Raw genomic sequence first — 18,355 nt, 5'->3', positions numbered from 1 at the left:
CTGTTATGTTGCGGGTCAAATTGACCCGTTTCAAAGTTTAAAAAAAAAAAAAATGTTAAAAGTAATTTTTACTATGAAACTTCTTCTGCTTGATTTAATTATTGAAAATGAAAATAGTTGATTTCACACATTTGCAGCCCCCCCTGCATGTTTATATTAAAGAGATACTGTTCGTGGGTAAATTTGACCCTGCAGTCAAAGTGGAGGCTAAAAGGGATCAGAAGTGTCAAATACTAAATGTTTCTTTGCAACTGTGTGACATAGTTCACCCCAATCACTTTCTAATGTATGAAAAAAGAGTTAATTATCCTTGTTGAACTATGATCTGTGAGAATTAAAGAACACCAGTGCACTAAATATTGATTTAAATGGTTAGTAATGGAGTTAATAATGAGATTTTTAAAAAATGTATCTGGATTTTTTGTTTTTTTGGGACACTTTTGAATTATTAAATATGCCCCGAGTCAAGTTGGCCCAGGAACATTATTGCTGTCCCTAAGAAACAAACATATCAGGAGGGTTAACAACTTTGACACATTTTCACTAACTCCAAATATTTCTAAAAAGGTTATTGCTCTTTTTTATCAGAAGTTGCAATCCCTTGATCAATATAGCATTGATAAAATCACCAGCACGTGGGAGAAGGACCTCAAAATCCAACCAAGTCGTAAAGAGTGGTCAAAGTTATTCTCAATATCAAATAAAATCTTTACATCTAATCGTCTAAAGGAAAGCCAGTACCGAATCCTCCATAGGATTCCAACTCACACCTCAATTTCTAAATAACTGCAGCTCTAATATATCTCCACTCTGTAAGAAATGTCAGAAGGGGGTGGGAACTTACTTTCACCTAATATGGCAGTGTCCTATAATAGCACGGTTCTGGAAAAACGTTAGAAAAGAGGTACATACAATCTTAGACAAAAAAATCAAACTTGAACCTGCACTGTTTCTACTACGTTATTTATGTAAACAATAAAAAAAAATGCACAAGCAATTTTCCCTTTTGAGTAGTTTATTTTTATCAAGTTTCATGACAACTGATGTCCCTGTTTAGCCTAATAGCCTAATAAAAAAGTTGAATATTGATGGTATAAAAGCAAATAAAACCTATAAGTTCAAATATATCGGTGAAATTAAGACAGACTTAAGTGTTATAATTTAATGTATGCAGCCAGGAGGGAAAACTGAATTCAAAGGCACATAATAAACAGAAAATAACAAAATGTACTCTTTTTTAAAGAAGTTGTTATTTAGATTATTTTTTTAATTGGCAATGGGAGAGTTTTACCATCCAGAAGCCCCACTTTAAATGAGCGTCCATCAGGTTTGGAGGTAAAATAAGGCCTAAACATTACAATTCAAGAAGGTTTAACTTTGTTCTTCATCAACTAGAGCTGAAAAACACTCTGATGGTGTTGTTGTAGATTGTGTTAGCCAGCGCCAGTGGATCCTCTTCCCTCGCTGCTGCCATCACCTCCAGAACTTGTCTTGAAGAGACGAGAAACGAAGAGAGAGAAGTAAATTAGAAAGATACAATTAAAGAACAACAACAGCATGAGTGGGTCATGGATTAAATATGTCACTGTCTCTATGACTTACATGATGTGACAGGGCTCGTTCCTGTCCTTCAGACAGTGCCCGGCCTCCCATTTCTTCTTCGTGGGAAACGTAGTTTTGACGTGTTTGGAGCCTGCGTGGGTGTTTTTCACACCACACCATGGAGCATCTGAGGAGGAGCATGACGGTATGATGCATAACACATTTAACAAGGAAAAAAGACTTAACAAATAATACATAAATAAATAAATAAATAAATAAATACATAAATAAATAAATAAATAAATGAATAAGTAAGCAAGTAATTAAATAAGTAAGTAAGTAAATACATTAATATATGAATAAATGAATAAATAACTAAATTAATACATAAAATACATACATTTATAAATAAATAAATGAATGAATGAAGAAATACATGAATAAGTAAATAAATGAATAAGTAAATAAATATATGAAAACTTGAAATAATAAAGAAATAAATGAATAAATAACTAAATTAATACATAAAATAAATACATTTATAAATAAATAAATGAATGAAAAAATACATAAGTAAATAAATTAATGAGTAAATAAGTGAAAACTTGAAATAATAAATAAATAAATGAATAAATAAGTCAATAAGTAAAGTAAGTAAGTAAATAAATACATGAATCAATTATCATTATCAATTAATTAATTAATTGATAAGTAAGTAAGTAGGTAAATAAATACCTAAATAATTGAACAAATAAATAAATAAACACATCAATAAATAAGTAAGTAGGTAAATAAATAAATGAGTACATAAATAAATACATGAATAAAGAAATTAATTCATTAATTAATACAATTTAAAAATACAGACAGCTTGGATTAGAATTTTATTAACCACCTAGCTTAAATTGAAAATGTTGTAAAACTGTAATTCTGGAGCTAAACTACAGGAATATCAGGACCTTTTTGCTGTATGTGGTTAAAAACAAACAATACTCTAATGTCATTTCTTCTTTTTATATTAAGTCTTCCTGTTTTGTCATAATCTTGATGAGTCCATCAAACCGGCTCTCACTCACCTGTTTCTATCATGAGTCTCTCAGATGGGACGGACTTCATCGCTTCAATATTGGCTTCTGTTTTCAAGGAACTGAAAAATAAATAATGATAAAAAACAACATTGAAGCTGTAGTTTTGTTCACACTTACCACTTAATAAAGGAAGTATATTTTTTTCAGAGGGGTGTTAGGGAGAAATATGAGTGAAGGTGGTCTAATTCCTAAAATTAAAATAAGTTGATTGGATTTTTTTATTTTAAGGTTTTTAAATATAAGCATGATGAGTGTTTTATAACCACAAGCAAGTGGAGGCCAGTTTTACAACATTATAAACAAGTAAACTGCAATCACTACAATGACTTCCTTATTTCTAACAACAGCAAATGACTAGTTTAAATCACTAAAGTTTTTGCAGGTTGGTCGTTCATATATCTGCAGTGCAAAGTTTTACCAAGCTAAACTTTGACCTGAAAGGAAACAAGGCTGCATCGAATCAGGAGTTAAATCTTTGGAATTTAGTTCAGCTCATGAGGGCCTAGATTCAATTTAGTATTCAGAAAATAGAGACAGTTGTTTTTTTTATGGTAAGGTTGAAGCCCAAGTCTTTGAGGAGAGGAGGGGAGGAGGAGGAGAGGAGAGGAGGAGGGTTCTCTCACCATCCATTAATGCCGATATAAAGATCCAGGTCGATGAGTGCAGCAGCGTCTTCTGCAGACCCGTCAAATGAATGGACCTGGAATAAAACTCAGCCAAATCACTCCAGTGTATTCACTTCTCTGTCAACTCTCTGCATACTACACTACGTTTTTGGTAAAACAACAAAGTTTGGATGCAAATTAAAGTGAGTTAGTTTCAGTTATCGTGCTGTTTTTGACGCTATTTCAACCACCATGTAAGAGCAGAGGGTTTTCACTTCTTCTGGATTTGACTTCACTTTAATTTCCCTCAGATTTCCTGCAGCAGCAGAGGAGGAACAGTCTGGGCTACAACATGTATCTTCACTTCCAGGATCCCAACATGCAATGCGAACAATGTTCTCACCACTCCTCCAACGCATCGGTCTCGGTTTCTCTTCATGATGTCTGTGGATCCAGAGACAGATAAATAATAAACATTAAGACAGGAATTTAAAATGATCTGTATAAAAGTCGCCTCTCAGGACTCTGGAGAACGAACGTACCGATGAACTCCTGATGGGAGTTTCTGCAGTGCAGGAACATGGGCAGCTTGGTCTCCTCTGCCAGGTCGAACTGTTTCTCAAAGTACCTGTTCCAGAGAGAGCGACACAGAGAGACGGGAGGTCAGGGAGAACCAGAATGATGACCACTTTCTGGAGTGTGTTTATGCTGAAGAAGTGGAATCACTGGACTTTAACAGGGCTGTAACAAAATTGAAACTTACTTGAGTTGAGTCTCCTTCGGGCAAAATTCCAACCGGTCAAAATCTGAAACAAGACGTTTATTTTATCTCATTATTGAACACACTGTATTTACAGATTATGGAGTCAGGACAATGAGACACATCTGATGCATGTTTAAATAATTCAATCTTCACATTTCTACTTCTGTCATCAGTAACACACACCGAGTCCACACTCTCCGATGGCCACCACCTTCCCTCTGTGCGCCGTCACCAGCTCCCTCAGCCCTGAGAGATACTCAGCTTCTCCCTTCTGCTCAAACTCACTGCAGCGGGTGGGATGGCAGCCGACCGTGCAGAAAAACTCGTCTAGAATAAAGGAGGGAGCTTCTTAAATTACAAAGATAAGAAAGAAAACTCATCAAATGTTCTTTTATGTTTCTGTTACGTCACCTCTGCTCTCTGCTAGCTTCAGGGCCTCCTTGCTGTCCTCGAGGTTTCCTCCTGTGATCATAAACTGGAAATAAAACATCACATTTTACTCATGTGTTGCATTAATAATTAGTTTATATATATACGGTGAACACTCTGCTTACCTTTTCAACCCCAGATGTGAGCGCTCTGTCGATGATCTGATCGAAGTCATCTGTCAGAAAAGCAAAGACTTCACTCCAGACAAACTTTTAAAAACAAAAGCCTTCAGATCAAATGAAGAAAAGTGTCTCACCGTCGTGTTTCTGCTTCCCTCTGTAGAGACCTCTGAACATGGGGTCTGTCAGGTTCACACCGATATCTGAAGAGAGAGGGATGGAACTTCTTAAAGCTGCAGTAAGCATTTTATTATGACTCATTGTTGATGTTATAAAAGGTTATGTTAGTCTGACTATTACTGATGTTATTACTAATCCATACATATTCTTCTGTAGGACATTTGTATATATCTCCTTCATTCCCTGCGCTTCTGTACACAGCTAACTCTAACTATTCTTTTTGTATATACTTTATTATTTTTTATTTATTTAATTTATACATATTTTATATAATCCTTATTTTATTTTACTTTATTTGTATTTAAATCTTATTTTATTCCTTCTTTTTAATTAAGTATTTCTGATTCTGATTTCAGTGAAATTATGATTTACATGTTTTTATTTAGCAATAACTTTTTTATTTTTTTGCATTTTCCAATATTATGTCACTCTTTGTGAGTTAAAAAGTAACCTGAGCATGAAATCATAAATAAAAAGGGATATTCATAATTTTAAAGCAGCTATTTTTATTTTTTAATAAATAAAAAAAAAGATTTTTATTGATTTTTCACATTTTAACACAACAATAACAGTGCTCTTTACAGTAGAAAGATTATCAGAAACAATTGTTGGTCAAACATTCAGACTAAGACAGAAATAAATAGAAAAAAATAAAAAATAGAATAATTCAATATTCCACCATCCAAGCTAGGGTATCTTCAAAAACAGATAAGAGAATAATAAGTAATATTGATAATAGTTATTATATCAGTAATAGAATAATAATAGTAACTAAGAATGTATATATGACAGCAATATCAGCAATAGCCGAAGCAGCTATTTTTGATCAAATTTGACATATTTGAGTCATCCTTAAACAGACATTTGTATTTTTCCTTTATTTATAATATTTTTCACATTATTATGAAAGCTATAATACAATTTTATATCTGTATATTCCTATTTTTTAATAATGAATAATTGTTGAATTAAAAAAAATCTTTCTGAATCTAGAAACTTCATCCAATAGCTCTATCCTCCTATCAACAGCCTATTCAAATATATTTAATTCACAATTACAATATCAAACAATAAGAAACACACATTTTACATACACTATGAGTCAAAAACTGCAAATATACACATTTCTTGCTTAACAAACTGCACAAAACATGATCAGCCTTGATGTTTCTGCCACTTTTATGCTTTTTGTTTGCAACTTTATGGAACTGAAATCACATTAGACTTATTTCAAGTACAGTCATCCACCTTACTTTAAACTCTGGTGAGGCTGCCTCCATATATAAGGCTTTATAAAGATGAGGTTAGGTTATGAATCCAGCTAAACACAGTGTCTGCAGCTGCATAACAAGCTGTCTAAAGAAGTAGATGTGCACCAAAACATCTTCCCTGCTCAGCTGCTGCTGTGCTGTCATTTTAACAGAGCTAACTCTTAGCTCCTAGGCTAACAAAACATCCATGAATGTGTATTTACTGCAAATATTAAAAAAGCAGAGACACTACGCATCTTCTACATTGTTTATGTTGCATAAATGTAGCTTTTAAAAACATAAAAGCAATGTCTTACCAATGAATTTGTGTTGAGCCATGGTTGTTTGTGTGAGACTCCTGAAAAGAAACACACATGCAGCTCTCAGCAGCCCCATAATGCTACATTACCGTAACTCTTCGAAGAGATAGCGCAATCACTTTTTAAAAGGCTACTTTATTAACCTTATCTGACATGAAACTCTCACTAGACATTTTTTTGGTGACCTTCCTTTAAGATAATCATAACTTACATCTAAGCGCTTATCCAGGCCTGTAATAGCCTAAACTGCTAAATTCTGTTGCGCATTTTGCGTGTATTTACGGTACTGACGTCCCAGTCTTCCACAAAGTCCCAGAATGCACCGCGCGGCTCAGCGAGAAGGTGACAGGGGTACGGCAAAGATGGCCGCCTTTCTCACCCACCAGCAGAAAGTGTTGCGGCTTTACAAGAAATCCCTGAGACACCTGGAGTCGTGGTGCATCTTCAGGTATGATGGGATGTTTGTTGATCGTTCTCTGTTCTTAAAGGTGGAAAATAAAAGCCACAGCGTCTGCTGTGCGGTCTGTTCGGTGATGCTAAGCTAACAACAGCTAAGCTAGCTGCTAGTGGTGGTAGCAGGTCACTCATTCCTTGAGTCTGACAGACACACAACAAAACCTGCTTTATCACCAGTTTATACACTATAAGTTGAATTATGATTATGTATATGTAGCTGTCATGCTTCTTTTAAACAGCTAACATCTCATTGGTTCAATATTAGCCCGTTTATTAACGCTGGAAGAGCGCCACCTAGTGTCAAATTCAGAGAACAGCAAAGGCTCAAACTAAAATCTCAAGTTCACGACACATTATCTGACATTTAGCATCATTATTTCCATAAATATCTAAGAGATCATTTTAGTTTGTGATATTTTACTCATGTAGGATCATTTACAGATAACAGATGTCAACAAACTGTAATAAATACATGTAAATAATATACAATGCAACAATTCTCCAAGCAGAACTCCATATTTCTATTTATTTTATTATTTAAAGGCACTATAAGGAGTTTTTCACCAGCTGAGAAACAGACTGAAACCATCACTGATGCCTCTTTATGACCTTCAAAAGTAAACAAAACCATCAACAACAACACTGATACCTTCTCTGTTGTCATTTTTAATGCCTTATACCACTCAGAGGGGGGTAGGTGTCAGACAACATGATTGACATTTGGCTTTAGAAACATCCTTTTTTCAGCTGTTTTCATGCAAATAATCACATTGAGTGATAAATCTGGCTGTTATAAGACAGCAGGGTGAGGTTTTTGTTGAAAACACTACTTTTGCATGTACAGAACAAGAGATAAGAGGTGTCACTTTGTCCACAAGGGGGCGCCAAAATTGATATAAATCAAAAGTTCCTCATAGCAGCTTTAACTACTATTTTTTTTAAATGTAAAAACTACCTCTACTCACCACTGCACTATATCATATTACTTCAGCCTGTTCATATTAGTCATGCCTATTTGTTGTTCTTTTGTATTTATAGCTGATGTTATTATTTTTTTTATTTGTAAGTCTTATTCTAATGCCTTGTACAAAGAGAGCACAGTTTTCCAATGTCAAATTCCTGTGTGTCCAAGCATACCTGGCCAATAAAGCTGATTCTGATTCTGATTCTGATAAAGTCTGCCAAACATGAATATTCAAGTTGATTTAATAAGTTAAGCTGCTGTTTTTAATTCTTAAATAAGACTTGCACAGTATTTTCTTTAGAGTTGAAGTCAGTAAACAACTTTTATCTCCAAAAAATTTAAATTGTTAAATTAAATTTAATTGTGTCCTATTGTATTCTATTTTATTTTATTCTAGTCTATTTGATTTTAATCTATTTGTTTCTACCTAATTTGATTTTTTCCTATCGTTTTCTATTTGATTTTTATTCTGTTTTATGCTACCTAATTTGATTTTATTCTACCTTATTTTATTTTATTCTACATTCTTTTATTTTATTCTACCTTATTTTTACCTTTATTACAATTATTATTATTTTAAAAATATTTTAACTATGTAAGTACAATTGTTGCATTCTCCTGTCCCTTGTTGTAAGCTGCTGGAACAAAATAATTTCCACCAATGGCAGATCAACAAAGTATATCTAATTTATATTTGTATATTTCAAATAATCACAGAAAATAAGACTTCTGACTTACAGACCACTTGAAACCCTAAACAAAGCCTTATAATCACTACCTTTAAAGCAGGATACTCTGCATGTGGTATATTCTGTAAGCCCTAATCAACATGCATCCATATATTTTATGTGAACACCAAGCGGCAACCTCCGGTCTCAAACGATGAAGCCAATGCGGAAGTGATATAAACTGCAATACATCGAAAATACGCTTGAGGCTGGCTGCAGAAACACAGGAAACCACATAGACATGAATGGGAAAAAGACGATCTTTGCAGCTTTAATAAACATGTTTACAGCCTGGTTCGGCTTGGCCCTACGTAGCTAATCTCTCTATCGGCACACACTGTACGGGGGGTGAATATTTTTCTAACGTGATTGTTAAGAAGATATTAAGATTATGAGTTTTTGCCCAAATAAGGACATGACTGACGTGACTCCCGGTCGGGAACACACAGCCATTGGCTAAGAGACTCACACTACGTCACACTCTGCCTAGTTGAGTTCAGCATTACCAATATGGCTGCCGCCGTCGATTGGCTTCAAAACAGCTCTTAGGAACAGATGGGTGACGTCACGGATACTACGTCCATATTTTATACAGGCTATGGTGAACACGTGTAAACAAGATTTATTATCCCAGGATATTGAAAAATACGTTGAGATATCAGGAAAACAGGAGTGACGTCATTGGCCAACATCGTTACATCTTTAGTTATTAGGGAATGAAAAAACAAAACCTTAAGGACTTGCATTTCAGACAAGAGTTACAAAGATGTGATAGGACATTATGCATTTCAATTTCTTATGGAGAGACAGGAAGTTTGTCAGTGACACTTAAAATACATCTTTGTTTTGTTTCAGCACATCTCAAAGTTTCAGGAGACTCCTCAGCTTCTCACTTTTTACTCGTATGACGTCAAAAAATTTAACTGTTTCGTTCTTTCCGTGCTACAGAGACAAATACCGCTTCTACGCCTGCATGCTGCGAGCTCGCTTCGATGAGAGCAAGAGCGAGAAAGACATGGGGAAAGCCACCGTGCTGCTGAAGGCGGGAGAGGAGGAGTTCTGGTCCAACCAGCACCCTCAGCCCTACATCTTCCCCGACTCTCCTGGAGGGACGTCCTACGAGAGATACGAGTGCTACAAGGTGAGAAGAAGAACACAGGAGACACTTTTCTCTCTGTTGTCGTCTTTTATTCTCTCTCTCTCTTGCATCCCAGAGAAAAACAGAAAACAAAAATGTACCACTTATGGAATCTCTTTGAGTTTATTGGGATCAGTTGTGATGGAAACGATGAAGATAAAACACTCACACCTCTAGTGTTGCTGGATTCATTTCCGTACCTTGCTTGGTTCTCTTAGACCCCGGAGTGGCTGCTGGACCACTGGCACCCCTCGGAGAAGGCCATGTATCCGGACTACTTCTCCAAGAGGGAGCAGTGGAAGAATCTGCGAGCGCTGAGCTGGGACAAAGAGGTGAGCTTGGGGTGAATGTTGCTCCTGCTGTGTGCTGGATTATCATAAGGTTCGTGTATGAAGCAGAAGAGACGATAAGAGACTCTTCTTAAAGTTAAAGGATGAGTGAGGGGAAAGGGTTTGAGCGGGTTTGCTGCTTCAATTGATCCGGCTAGATGTAGTCTAGATAGTCTGACCCTTCAGACTCTTGAGCCCTCTGTCTGTCTTTATCAGAGATGGCCATTTAAAACCAAAACACTGTGTGATAATCTCTGGCATCTATTCAGAGATTATTCGTAATCCTGCTCTGACAGTCAGGCGCTTCATCTCCATCTTTAAAGTGACGTGAGAGTATCAAATGCGCATTAAATCCACCTTGGCCGTTCACACCGAGGTCGAAAAAAATCAGATCTGTATCGGATTCAGGACCACATATGGAAGTGGTCTAAAGGCCAGGTTTGAGTGTTCACACTGCCTCTAAAAAAATCTGACCAGGTCACTTGACCCCAAAGAAATCGGATTTGGGCCACTTTTGCTGCAGTGTGAATATAGCAGTCCCTCCAGGAAGTTGCGATTTCGCGATCGCAACTATCAACGCAAATTCAACCAATCAGCGCGATTTTTTCGCGGCCCTGCAATTTTTTACAATCACTGCAACTTTCCCGCAAATTTGACCAATTACCTCAATCTCAGCCCCTGCACGTCATCGGTTTTGTCATCAATTTGACTTCCTTGGAACATAAACGTCAGTCCTCACTTGATCGGCACTTTCAACAACAAAACACGCACAGAGAACGGGTGAAGAGAGAGGACAGCAGGCAGGACAAGTGACCATGACAACGTTATTATTTATAGATTGAGGGGCTCAGTGTAAGCTTGGTCTCTACCTGCAGCAGGTGTGCTTTATGAACCAGCTCTCCTCACCTCCATGCATCTGTCTCACCTTCATTGATGATTTTTACCCCGGGTGTGCGTTAGTGACAAAGACACAACCGGGGGGACGTCTGTTTACTATTTGATGTTTGACGTTGTTGCCGTGGTTACCGTAGAAAGCTCGGCATCTACAGCTTGATTTAATCCAGTTTGGTGAAACATCAGACACATTCAGTAAGTTTTGATCAACTCCTCGTCATCAAAGATGCAGATTAATTTCAGAGTGCCGTGAACTGACCGTGCATCAGTCGCTGCGAGGTGCATTCAGGGACCATCGTAAATGTGCAATACAGTCCTTTCATGGCATTTTTCTGTGAATCAAGAGAATCAAAATACAGTCAGTGGCCACATCAAGAATGCTTTCTAAAAACAACTGTAATTTAGCGTATTTACTTGCCCCTGAGATGTTATTGGGGGAAAAAAGCAAAAAAAAATAATCGCAACTTTCACCGCAATTTTTTCAAAAAGCTGACGCAAATTCAGGCTTTTTGGGGACGCAACAATCACAAAGAAATCCCACGAAATCCTGGAGGGACTGATATAGCCTTAGACTCCATGACACACATGTTCCGTTAACGCTCCGCTTGTGTGGCGGTCGCGTTAACCTGCAACGGGACGAGGTGCTGTTGGTAGCGTCTGTCTCGACCTTTATGTCGGTGTTTCTGTGACGCAGCAGCGTGGCGTGTTTGTTTACATTTTACAGCAACGCTTAGTCTCTGTGATTATCTCCGTTTCTGAATCTCACAACACTACACACGTATTTCCACAGACTGTCGCGTATGTTTTCTTCTTCTTCTGTTACTTAATGCAGCTTTTCGACGCTCTATCGCCACCGTCTGGAGGGAATATTGTATTACAACCAGGCACCGGTGAAAACGATGAAAAATGTTACTCTTAAAATGAGATAATATTCACATTAACTGCAGTTTTTAACAAGTGAAAATATTCAAGCAGTTGAAAAATCACGTCCCATCCCTACTCTATATAGCAACCCTTACAGGTTTCTCCTTTGACCCTGCAGAGAGACTCAGACCCTCAGGAACCCGCTCTTCTCACATTCTGCTGCAGAATTTATTAAATAGACGAATAAATTCTACTTTTTAAAAACTTTTTCTTACAAAAATATGTAAACATGTCCACCTGGAGACTTTGCAGAAGCTGCAGTATAGCTGGCAGGACGGGAGCATTGCTCTGGTACCAGAGTCAGACTTCAGAGATCAAACACTTTCATATGTTGTGCTCAAGCTTAAAACAGTCATTTAAATCATTTAGAAATAGTTTTGTTCGAGCTTCTGTCTTTGAAAGTGTGATGTAAACATTTCCCCTCTCGTCTGCTTCCAGGTGGCCCAGCTTCAGGCTGAGACCGGTCCAGAAGGCCCTAAGACCGAGGCCCTTCCTCCAGCCCGCAAGGAGGGCGAACTCCCTCCTCTGTGGTGGCAGTTTGTCACCCGCCCCAGGGAGCGTCCCTCGTAAACTCCTCCCACCACCGACCACCTGAGGGGGGAAACTATCCTTACCCCAATACTCTGACCTCCTGTTGAGTTACCATGTGTCTGTTGTATTAGAGTCATGTGTGTACAGTTAGCATGACCGCGAGAACAACCCGACTCTGCTGTAATCAGTGTCTTTAAGGAGTCCTGTAGATTCACCGCTGAAGAACTGTAAGTGTTGCAATAAATCACTCTATGAAAAAAGGAAACATGTTGTTGTGTTTTTCTTCTCTTATCCAAAAAGCCGGCCTCAGATTATCATGAGAGGTTTCTACAAAGGTGCAAAGCTTCAAAATGTGTCATAAAAAAGAGAGAAGTGCATTTGGTGGATCTTGGAGAGCCTCCAAAGGAAGACAGCAGCCCCTCCGGAGCCTGTAGGACTACCTCAGGCTGCTGTGGAATCTGTCCCTACGGTGAGAAGCTGGGTCTGAAGTTGTTTGGTCGTATCATCATGGTGACCGCCTTCAAAGAGTAGAAGTCTGATTCCCTCCAGGAGAACCAGACGATGCCGTCAGGTCCCAGCAGGTTTTGAGCTTTCAGAGAGTAGTGCCCCCCCTGGTGGAGAAGCACAGTCACAGCATTATACATAACTCAACGCTTACATACTCTCCTCTGCCTTCTTGTCCCTTTTCTAACGGGTGAGCTCTACTATCTTCTTCTTCATATTTGCAGGGCAGTCGTACCTTGTAGTAGACTCCATTGAGGTTGGCGTAGAAGCACTGGTGGAACCACCAGCCGGCGTGGCTGATCTCGGCACAGATGTTCCCGGTGTCTGGCGTGCTGAAGCTCTGCTGGTCGTGGTACCAACCGAAAGAATCCTTCACCGTTCCACTGAAGCCGGACACGTGGAGGCGGTAGTGGTTCTCCTCATCCTCTATCCTGCAGAAGAGAAACCAGTTTGACCTCTGATCGGGGACATGACGTCTGCTGAGTCTTGAGGTGCATTTGGACCAAGAGTTCCTGGGTCTTTTAGCCCCCAGAACTACTGTCCCCTGAACTAAAAGGTTCCTGTGCCCCCATTGTTGTCTGAGTTTCGACTGCAGGCTGAAGTCCCGGGTAGATTGTGCAAATCAGACCAGTGACGTATGGAGGGAAACAAAGTAAATGCTTCTTTCTTTCTTTCTTTCTTTCTTTCTTTCTTTCTTTCTTTCTTTCTTTCTTTCTTTCTTTCTTTCTTTCTTTCTTTCTTTCTTTCCTTTCTTTCTTTCTTCTTTCTTTCTTTCTTTCTTTCTTTCTTTCTTTCTTTCTTTCTTTCTTTCATTCCTTCTTTCTTTCATTCCTTCCTTCTTTCTTTCTTTCCTTCTTTCTTTCTTCCTTCCTTCTTTCTTTCTCTTTTAATCCTTTTTCCTTTCTTTCATTCATTTTTCCTTTCTTTCTTTCCTTCTTTCTTTCTTTCTTTCTTTCTTTCTTTCCTTTTTCTTCCTTTCCTTTTTCCTTTCCTTCTTTCTTTCTGTCCTTCTTTCTTTATTTCTTTCTTTCCTTCTTTCTTTCATTCCTTCCTTCTTTCTTTCTTTCTCTCTTTTATTCCATTTTTTTCTTTCTTTCATTCCTTCTTTCTTTCTTTCTTTCTTTCTTTCTTTCTTTCTTTCTTTCCTTCTTTCTTTCTTTCTTTCTTTCTTTCATTCCTTCTTTCTTTCTTTCTTTCTTTCTTTCATTCCTTCTTTCTTTCATTCCTTCCTTCTTTCTTTCTTTCTTTCTTTCTTCTTTCTTTCCTTCTTTCTTTCTTTCTTTCTTTCCTTCTTTCTTTCCTTCTTTCTTTCATTCCTTCCTTCTTTCTTTCTTTCTTTCCTTCTTTCTTTCTTTCTTTCCCATTCAGGTATCATTGTGAGCAACACAACAGATAGCCTGTTGGCATGAATCAAACACGTTAAGAATTGCAGGCCCCGCCCCCTGAAAGTCCTGGGACCTTTGAAAAGTACTACCCCCCTAGCAGGGGCTTTTTAGGGGGGAGATCATCTACCCCTGAACTAAATTTAGACCATGGGTCCTCTGGTTGAAAAACGCCTTTGGAAAGAAGGAAAAGGAGACCGCCCTCTACAAAAGGATCAATCTCATTCACGCCTTGTCACAGTTTTCCCACATACTCTCTCTGTACCTGAAGGTGTGGTACAGGGCGTGTCTGTGGGCATTGCTCCAGTCCTGCAGGTGGATTCGGAGGCTGTAGTGTCCCTGATTGGACAGCAGGTGGAGCTGCTGATTCCCCAGCCAGTACTCTCCTCGCGGCTCCCCGAAGCCTTCACGGTACTCCAACCAGCCGCGGTTGAAGTTCACCGAGCCATCACGCCGTCTCTGCAGCACCGTCCAGCCTCCACCTGTACACACGGTCTTAATGTGGATGCTGCAGAACACGAGTTTGTGTGTGTATTGAATTAAATGCCGTGTGTGTGTGTCACCTTCTGTCTTCATGTCACAGTACACCGCCTGGGATGAACCTGGAGACACCACGATGCTGTAAACGCCAGAGCGACGCACGCCGTTGTGATAGAGAGAAGCACAGTCTGACGGACAGAGAGACATGTGCCGTCCATCTGAGGGCGAGAGACGGACACTACATCATCATTAAACACTCAAACTGTGTCGTCTTCTTGAGTCCCTGAAGGTGTCCGCTCTGTGCGTACCTGGCGGCAGCGTGTCCCGCATGCTGAGCAGCGACGTAGCCCCGATGATGTTGATCCTGCAGCCCGTGTTGAGGTTGACGCGCTGCACGGTGGCCGAGAGGTTACGGAGCTGCGCCTCCAGCTCGTGCAGCAGCGTCTCGTGCACGTGGAGCAGCGTGTCCATCTTGGCCTGGTGCAACTCCAGGGACTGCAGGCGCTGGTCAAAGGTCACGTTCAGAGTCATGTTTCCTTCACCCTGATTGATGGAAAGAAGGAGAGAGGAAAGGACGTTAAACTGAAGACAAACTCATAAAAAGTCAGAGACAGATTTAACTGGATTCAGATGAAGGGCTGCCAGGGGACACTGCATCCCGGAACAACGCTCTCTGGGTCAGGCTGCTGCCGAAGGATGCAGGGCTCCGGCCAAAAGGTTTGCAGCTAATCCTGTTAGCATTCAGGGTTAAGGAGGGATTAGTGGGTGTCAATACAGAGAGATAAGGAGAAACAGTGAGATAAAGGCGGGCTGTGTTTATATTGTCCGTCTCTCTTTTTTCCCCTTTACTTCTCGTTTTAATCACCTCAGCTCTGCCAACATAAACATCCGTACGTCGTGCAAATTAAGCCTGTTAGAATGAAATGAACTGGTAGTGTTTTATTGCATTGCTTCAGATCCCTTTGGAAACTAAGGACAAATCTCTACTGGGACAAAAAGGACAATCTTGCTGGTGAAATTGGGTTCTAACCAGAGCTGGGCACATGTCCAGTAATCCATTAATTGTGCATTATCCAGTCCCTCCAGGATTTCACAGGTTTTTTTGTGTGATTGTTGCGGCACAAAAATGCCTGATTTTGGAACAGCTTTTTGAAAAAATTGTGGTGAAAGTTGTGTTTTGTTTTGTTTTTTTCTTCCCCAATAACATCTCAGGGGCAAGTAAACACGCTAAATTAAAGTTGTTTTTAGAAAACATTCTTGATCTGTGCAAAACAAATACTGGAACTAGAACACACTGTCTCTGGGAGTGTGAAGATTCAATTATTCTGGAGGGCAGTATGTGGAGGAATCAGTGCAGTGATGGGGCAAAATCTGCCTCCTAGACCACCTTTGTGCCTACTTGGTAGTGTACCAGACTCTTTGAGGACACAAAATGAAATAATTCAAGTTCTTTTAATGTTGGCAAGGAAGGCTATAATGACAAAGTGGGTGGGAGATGAATCTCCATCTATTATATTGTGGAAGTCTCTGATATCTGAAGTTGAGATACTGTATTGGAGGAAGAACTCATCTTTTTAAAAGAAATTGGGATAAACTTCTGAATCTTCTTAATACTAAAGCTGGGGTTGGTAATCAGATTTAGATCCACTTTTTGTTATACTGGTTAAAATGATCTTTATGTCCTGATGGTGATCAATACATGATGTGTTCTTAAAAAAGAGTGAAGAAAAGCTGCTATCTACAGCCGGAGTAAACCTGGGAAAACACCAACCAATCACCATTTTTTGGGACCCAAAATTTTAAACCAATCAAATCCCGTCCTGCCGTTCTGCCCGCCTCCTGCGCGTACATTCCCCAGCGTGCACTCTGAGTCCCCGTCCCCTGCCTCTGCTTCCCCTGACTCTACTGACTGCCCCTCTCGCTCCACCTCGGACCTGTCCCCTCTGACCCCATGAGGGGCTTTGCTCAGGACTGTAGTCCGGATCAGAGTCTAAAAAGCTCTCACCACGGGGGCTCTGACAAGCAGAAGAATGAATGACGTTCAGTAAGTCCTCCAGAAATATAGATGTACTGTAGCGTCTGTCCGGACGCTGTAGTGATGACGAGCCGATTCGTGAACACGTTGAGTTTTAATAACCGGTCACTGTCGGCCGTTACCACGCCAACCAACAAAACAACAATCAATGTTTGAATGAATGAAGAACTTCTCCTCTTGTCTCTCCTCTCTCCCTGCTCGCACACTCTACACCTCTCCTGATGCCTTCACTGACCGTCAACACTGTAGGAATTCAGAGCATCTACACTGAACATGTTTAACAAACAGTAGAGCTGTTACAGTGTTATATATGTGTTATAACTTTTCTCCTGATATCGTGTCACCAGTACAACTGGATAATGCTAGCATGATAGTTGTGAGTGCTAACAGCAGCCATGTTTGTTTGTGTTTTTAACTTTCACTATGAGAATGTTTTGGTGAGGACCGGTTTTGAATCAGTCACCATCATATGGTCGCAAGTCAGCGGCGCTCGTGCATGTGAGGGGGGGGGGGGGGGGGGGGGGGGGGGGGGGGGGGGGGGGGGCGTGGTTTTGGCGGAGCTCTGAGGGAGGAGGGGAGGGGTTAGATGGAGTCATGAGGAAATGCTACATTCAAATTCATGCTAGTTTTCCGAGACTGCCAACCCTAGCTTTAAGTGCAATTTATAATGAAGATGCTTAAGGATTGTTCTACTAATGTACAATACAACTGTCTATTACAACTGTACTATGCTGGACTGATGAATGCTGGATGTGACTATTAGACCAACTATGCAAAAAGTATGTCAAGATGTCCTGAGCTGTTATTTTCAATGTGAAAATCAATAAAAAGCATGTTCAAAAAAAACAAACATTCTTGATGTGACCACTGTGACTGTATTTAGATTCTCTTGACTCACAGTAAAATGCCATGAAAGGACTGTGTTGCACATTTACGACCGTCCCTGAATGCACCGACAGACAGTCAGTTCACAGCACTCTGAAATGCATCTGCATCTTTCAACAAGGAGTTGAGTTTGGGGTTCTGACACTTCTGACACGCCTATAGTTTATGGTCTAGACTGTGGAACAGCAAGCAGAGCCCTGCCAGAGGATCTCAGACTGCTTCCTGGTTTATGGGGGGGATAAGAGCTCAGAGATGTATCGAGAGGCGAGTCCATGTTGTGCTTTGAACGTGATTAAAAGGATCTTAAAATCGATCCTAAAACGTGTATAAAACTTGTATGGACATTCATCATGCAAGGCCAAGGTTTTCAGATCCTTTACACTGGATCAGGACAGCCCAAAAGAGTGAAGAGCTACATATCCAGGTAATAGAGGAAGGTAAAATAAGTAGTGTGTTAAGAGAGGAGAGAGCTGGGTTTTCATAACCCTTGTGTCAATGTAAGGGACCATGTACTTGTGCAGTAGAGGTGTACCTGCATCTCCAGGGTTCTCACTCGATGCCGGTGGTTCCTCAGCTCCTCCTGCAGCTCAGACATGGTCTCCCTCAGCTCGTCCAGCTTCTCTTTTCTGTTGTTGTTCTCGTGCAGCCAGTAAGCGATGTCGTCTGTGCAGCGGAACATATCCGGGCAGCGTTTCTGGGATGTTCCCGCCGGCACCGGAGGCAGCGTGGCCATCAGCCGACACTGCCCGTTGGAGGTCAGCTGGCTGCTGTACTCGCCGCAGTGCTCTGCGAGACTCTGGTTTACATTT

At 39.9% G+C, this 18,355-nt stretch overlaps 3 protein-coding genes across 3 annotated transcripts in view; 1 reads left to right on the top strand and 2 right to left on the bottom strand.

Moving 5' to 3' along the window:
• Positions 1-1,231: 1,231 nt before the first annotated feature.
• Positions 1,232-6,513, bottom strand: tatdn1 (TatD DNase domain containing 1). Its single transcript, XM_034704743.1, has 12 exons — positions 6,294-6,513; positions 4,684-4,749; positions 4,553-4,602; positions 4,410-4,473; positions 4,182-4,325; positions 3,999-4,041; positions 3,778-3,863; positions 3,639-3,679; positions 3,254-3,330; positions 2,619-2,689; positions 1,603-1,729; positions 1,232-1,490 (listed from the first exon to the last, which is right to left on the bottom strand). The coding sequence occupies exons 1-12, from the start codon at positions 6,370-6,372 to the stop codon at positions 1,388-1,390; spliced, it is 951 nt and encodes a 316-aa protein (XP_034560634.1). The 5' UTR covers positions 6,373-6,513; the 3' UTR covers positions 1,232-1,387.
• A 98-nt stretch (positions 6,514-6,611) lies between these two features.
• ndufb9 (NADH:ubiquinone oxidoreductase subunit B9) lies at positions 6,612-12,525 on the top strand. Its single transcript, XM_034704745.1, has 4 exons — positions 6,612-6,744; positions 9,393-9,585; positions 9,801-9,914; positions 12,168-12,525. The coding sequence occupies exons 1-4, from the start codon at positions 6,614-6,616 to the stop codon at positions 12,297-12,299; spliced, it is 570 nt and encodes a 189-aa protein (XP_034560636.1). The 5' UTR covers positions 6,612-6,613; the 3' UTR covers positions 12,300-12,525.
• LOC117828347 (fibrinogen C domain-containing protein 1-like) overlaps positions 11,862-18,355 on the bottom strand; it is a gene marked incomplete at its 5' end in the record, with an annotated part of 8,538 nt that continues 2,044 nt past the window's right edge. The window contains 6 exons of the mRNA XM_034705386.1: positions 11,862-12,871; positions 13,000-13,195; positions 14,412-14,628; positions 14,710-14,844; positions 14,935-15,169; positions 18,079-18,340. Coding sequence (XP_034561277.1) covers positions 12,725-12,871; positions 13,000-13,195; positions 14,412-14,628; positions 14,710-14,844; positions 14,935-15,169; positions 18,079-18,340 — 1,192 coding nt within the window. The remainder of the gene's footprint in view (positions 12,872-12,999; positions 13,196-14,411; positions 14,629-14,709; positions 14,845-14,934; positions 15,170-18,078; positions 18,341-18,355) is intronic.

Source organism: Notolabrus celidotus, chromosome 16 (assembly GCF_009762535.1).
Source record: "Notolabrus celidotus isolate fNotCel1 chromosome 16, fNotCel1.pri, whole genome shotgun sequence".
NCBI lineage: Eukaryota > Metazoa > Chordata > Actinopteri > Labriformes > Labridae > Notolabrus > Notolabrus celidotus.
This window is presented reverse-complemented; position numbering and strand designations above follow the sequence as displayed.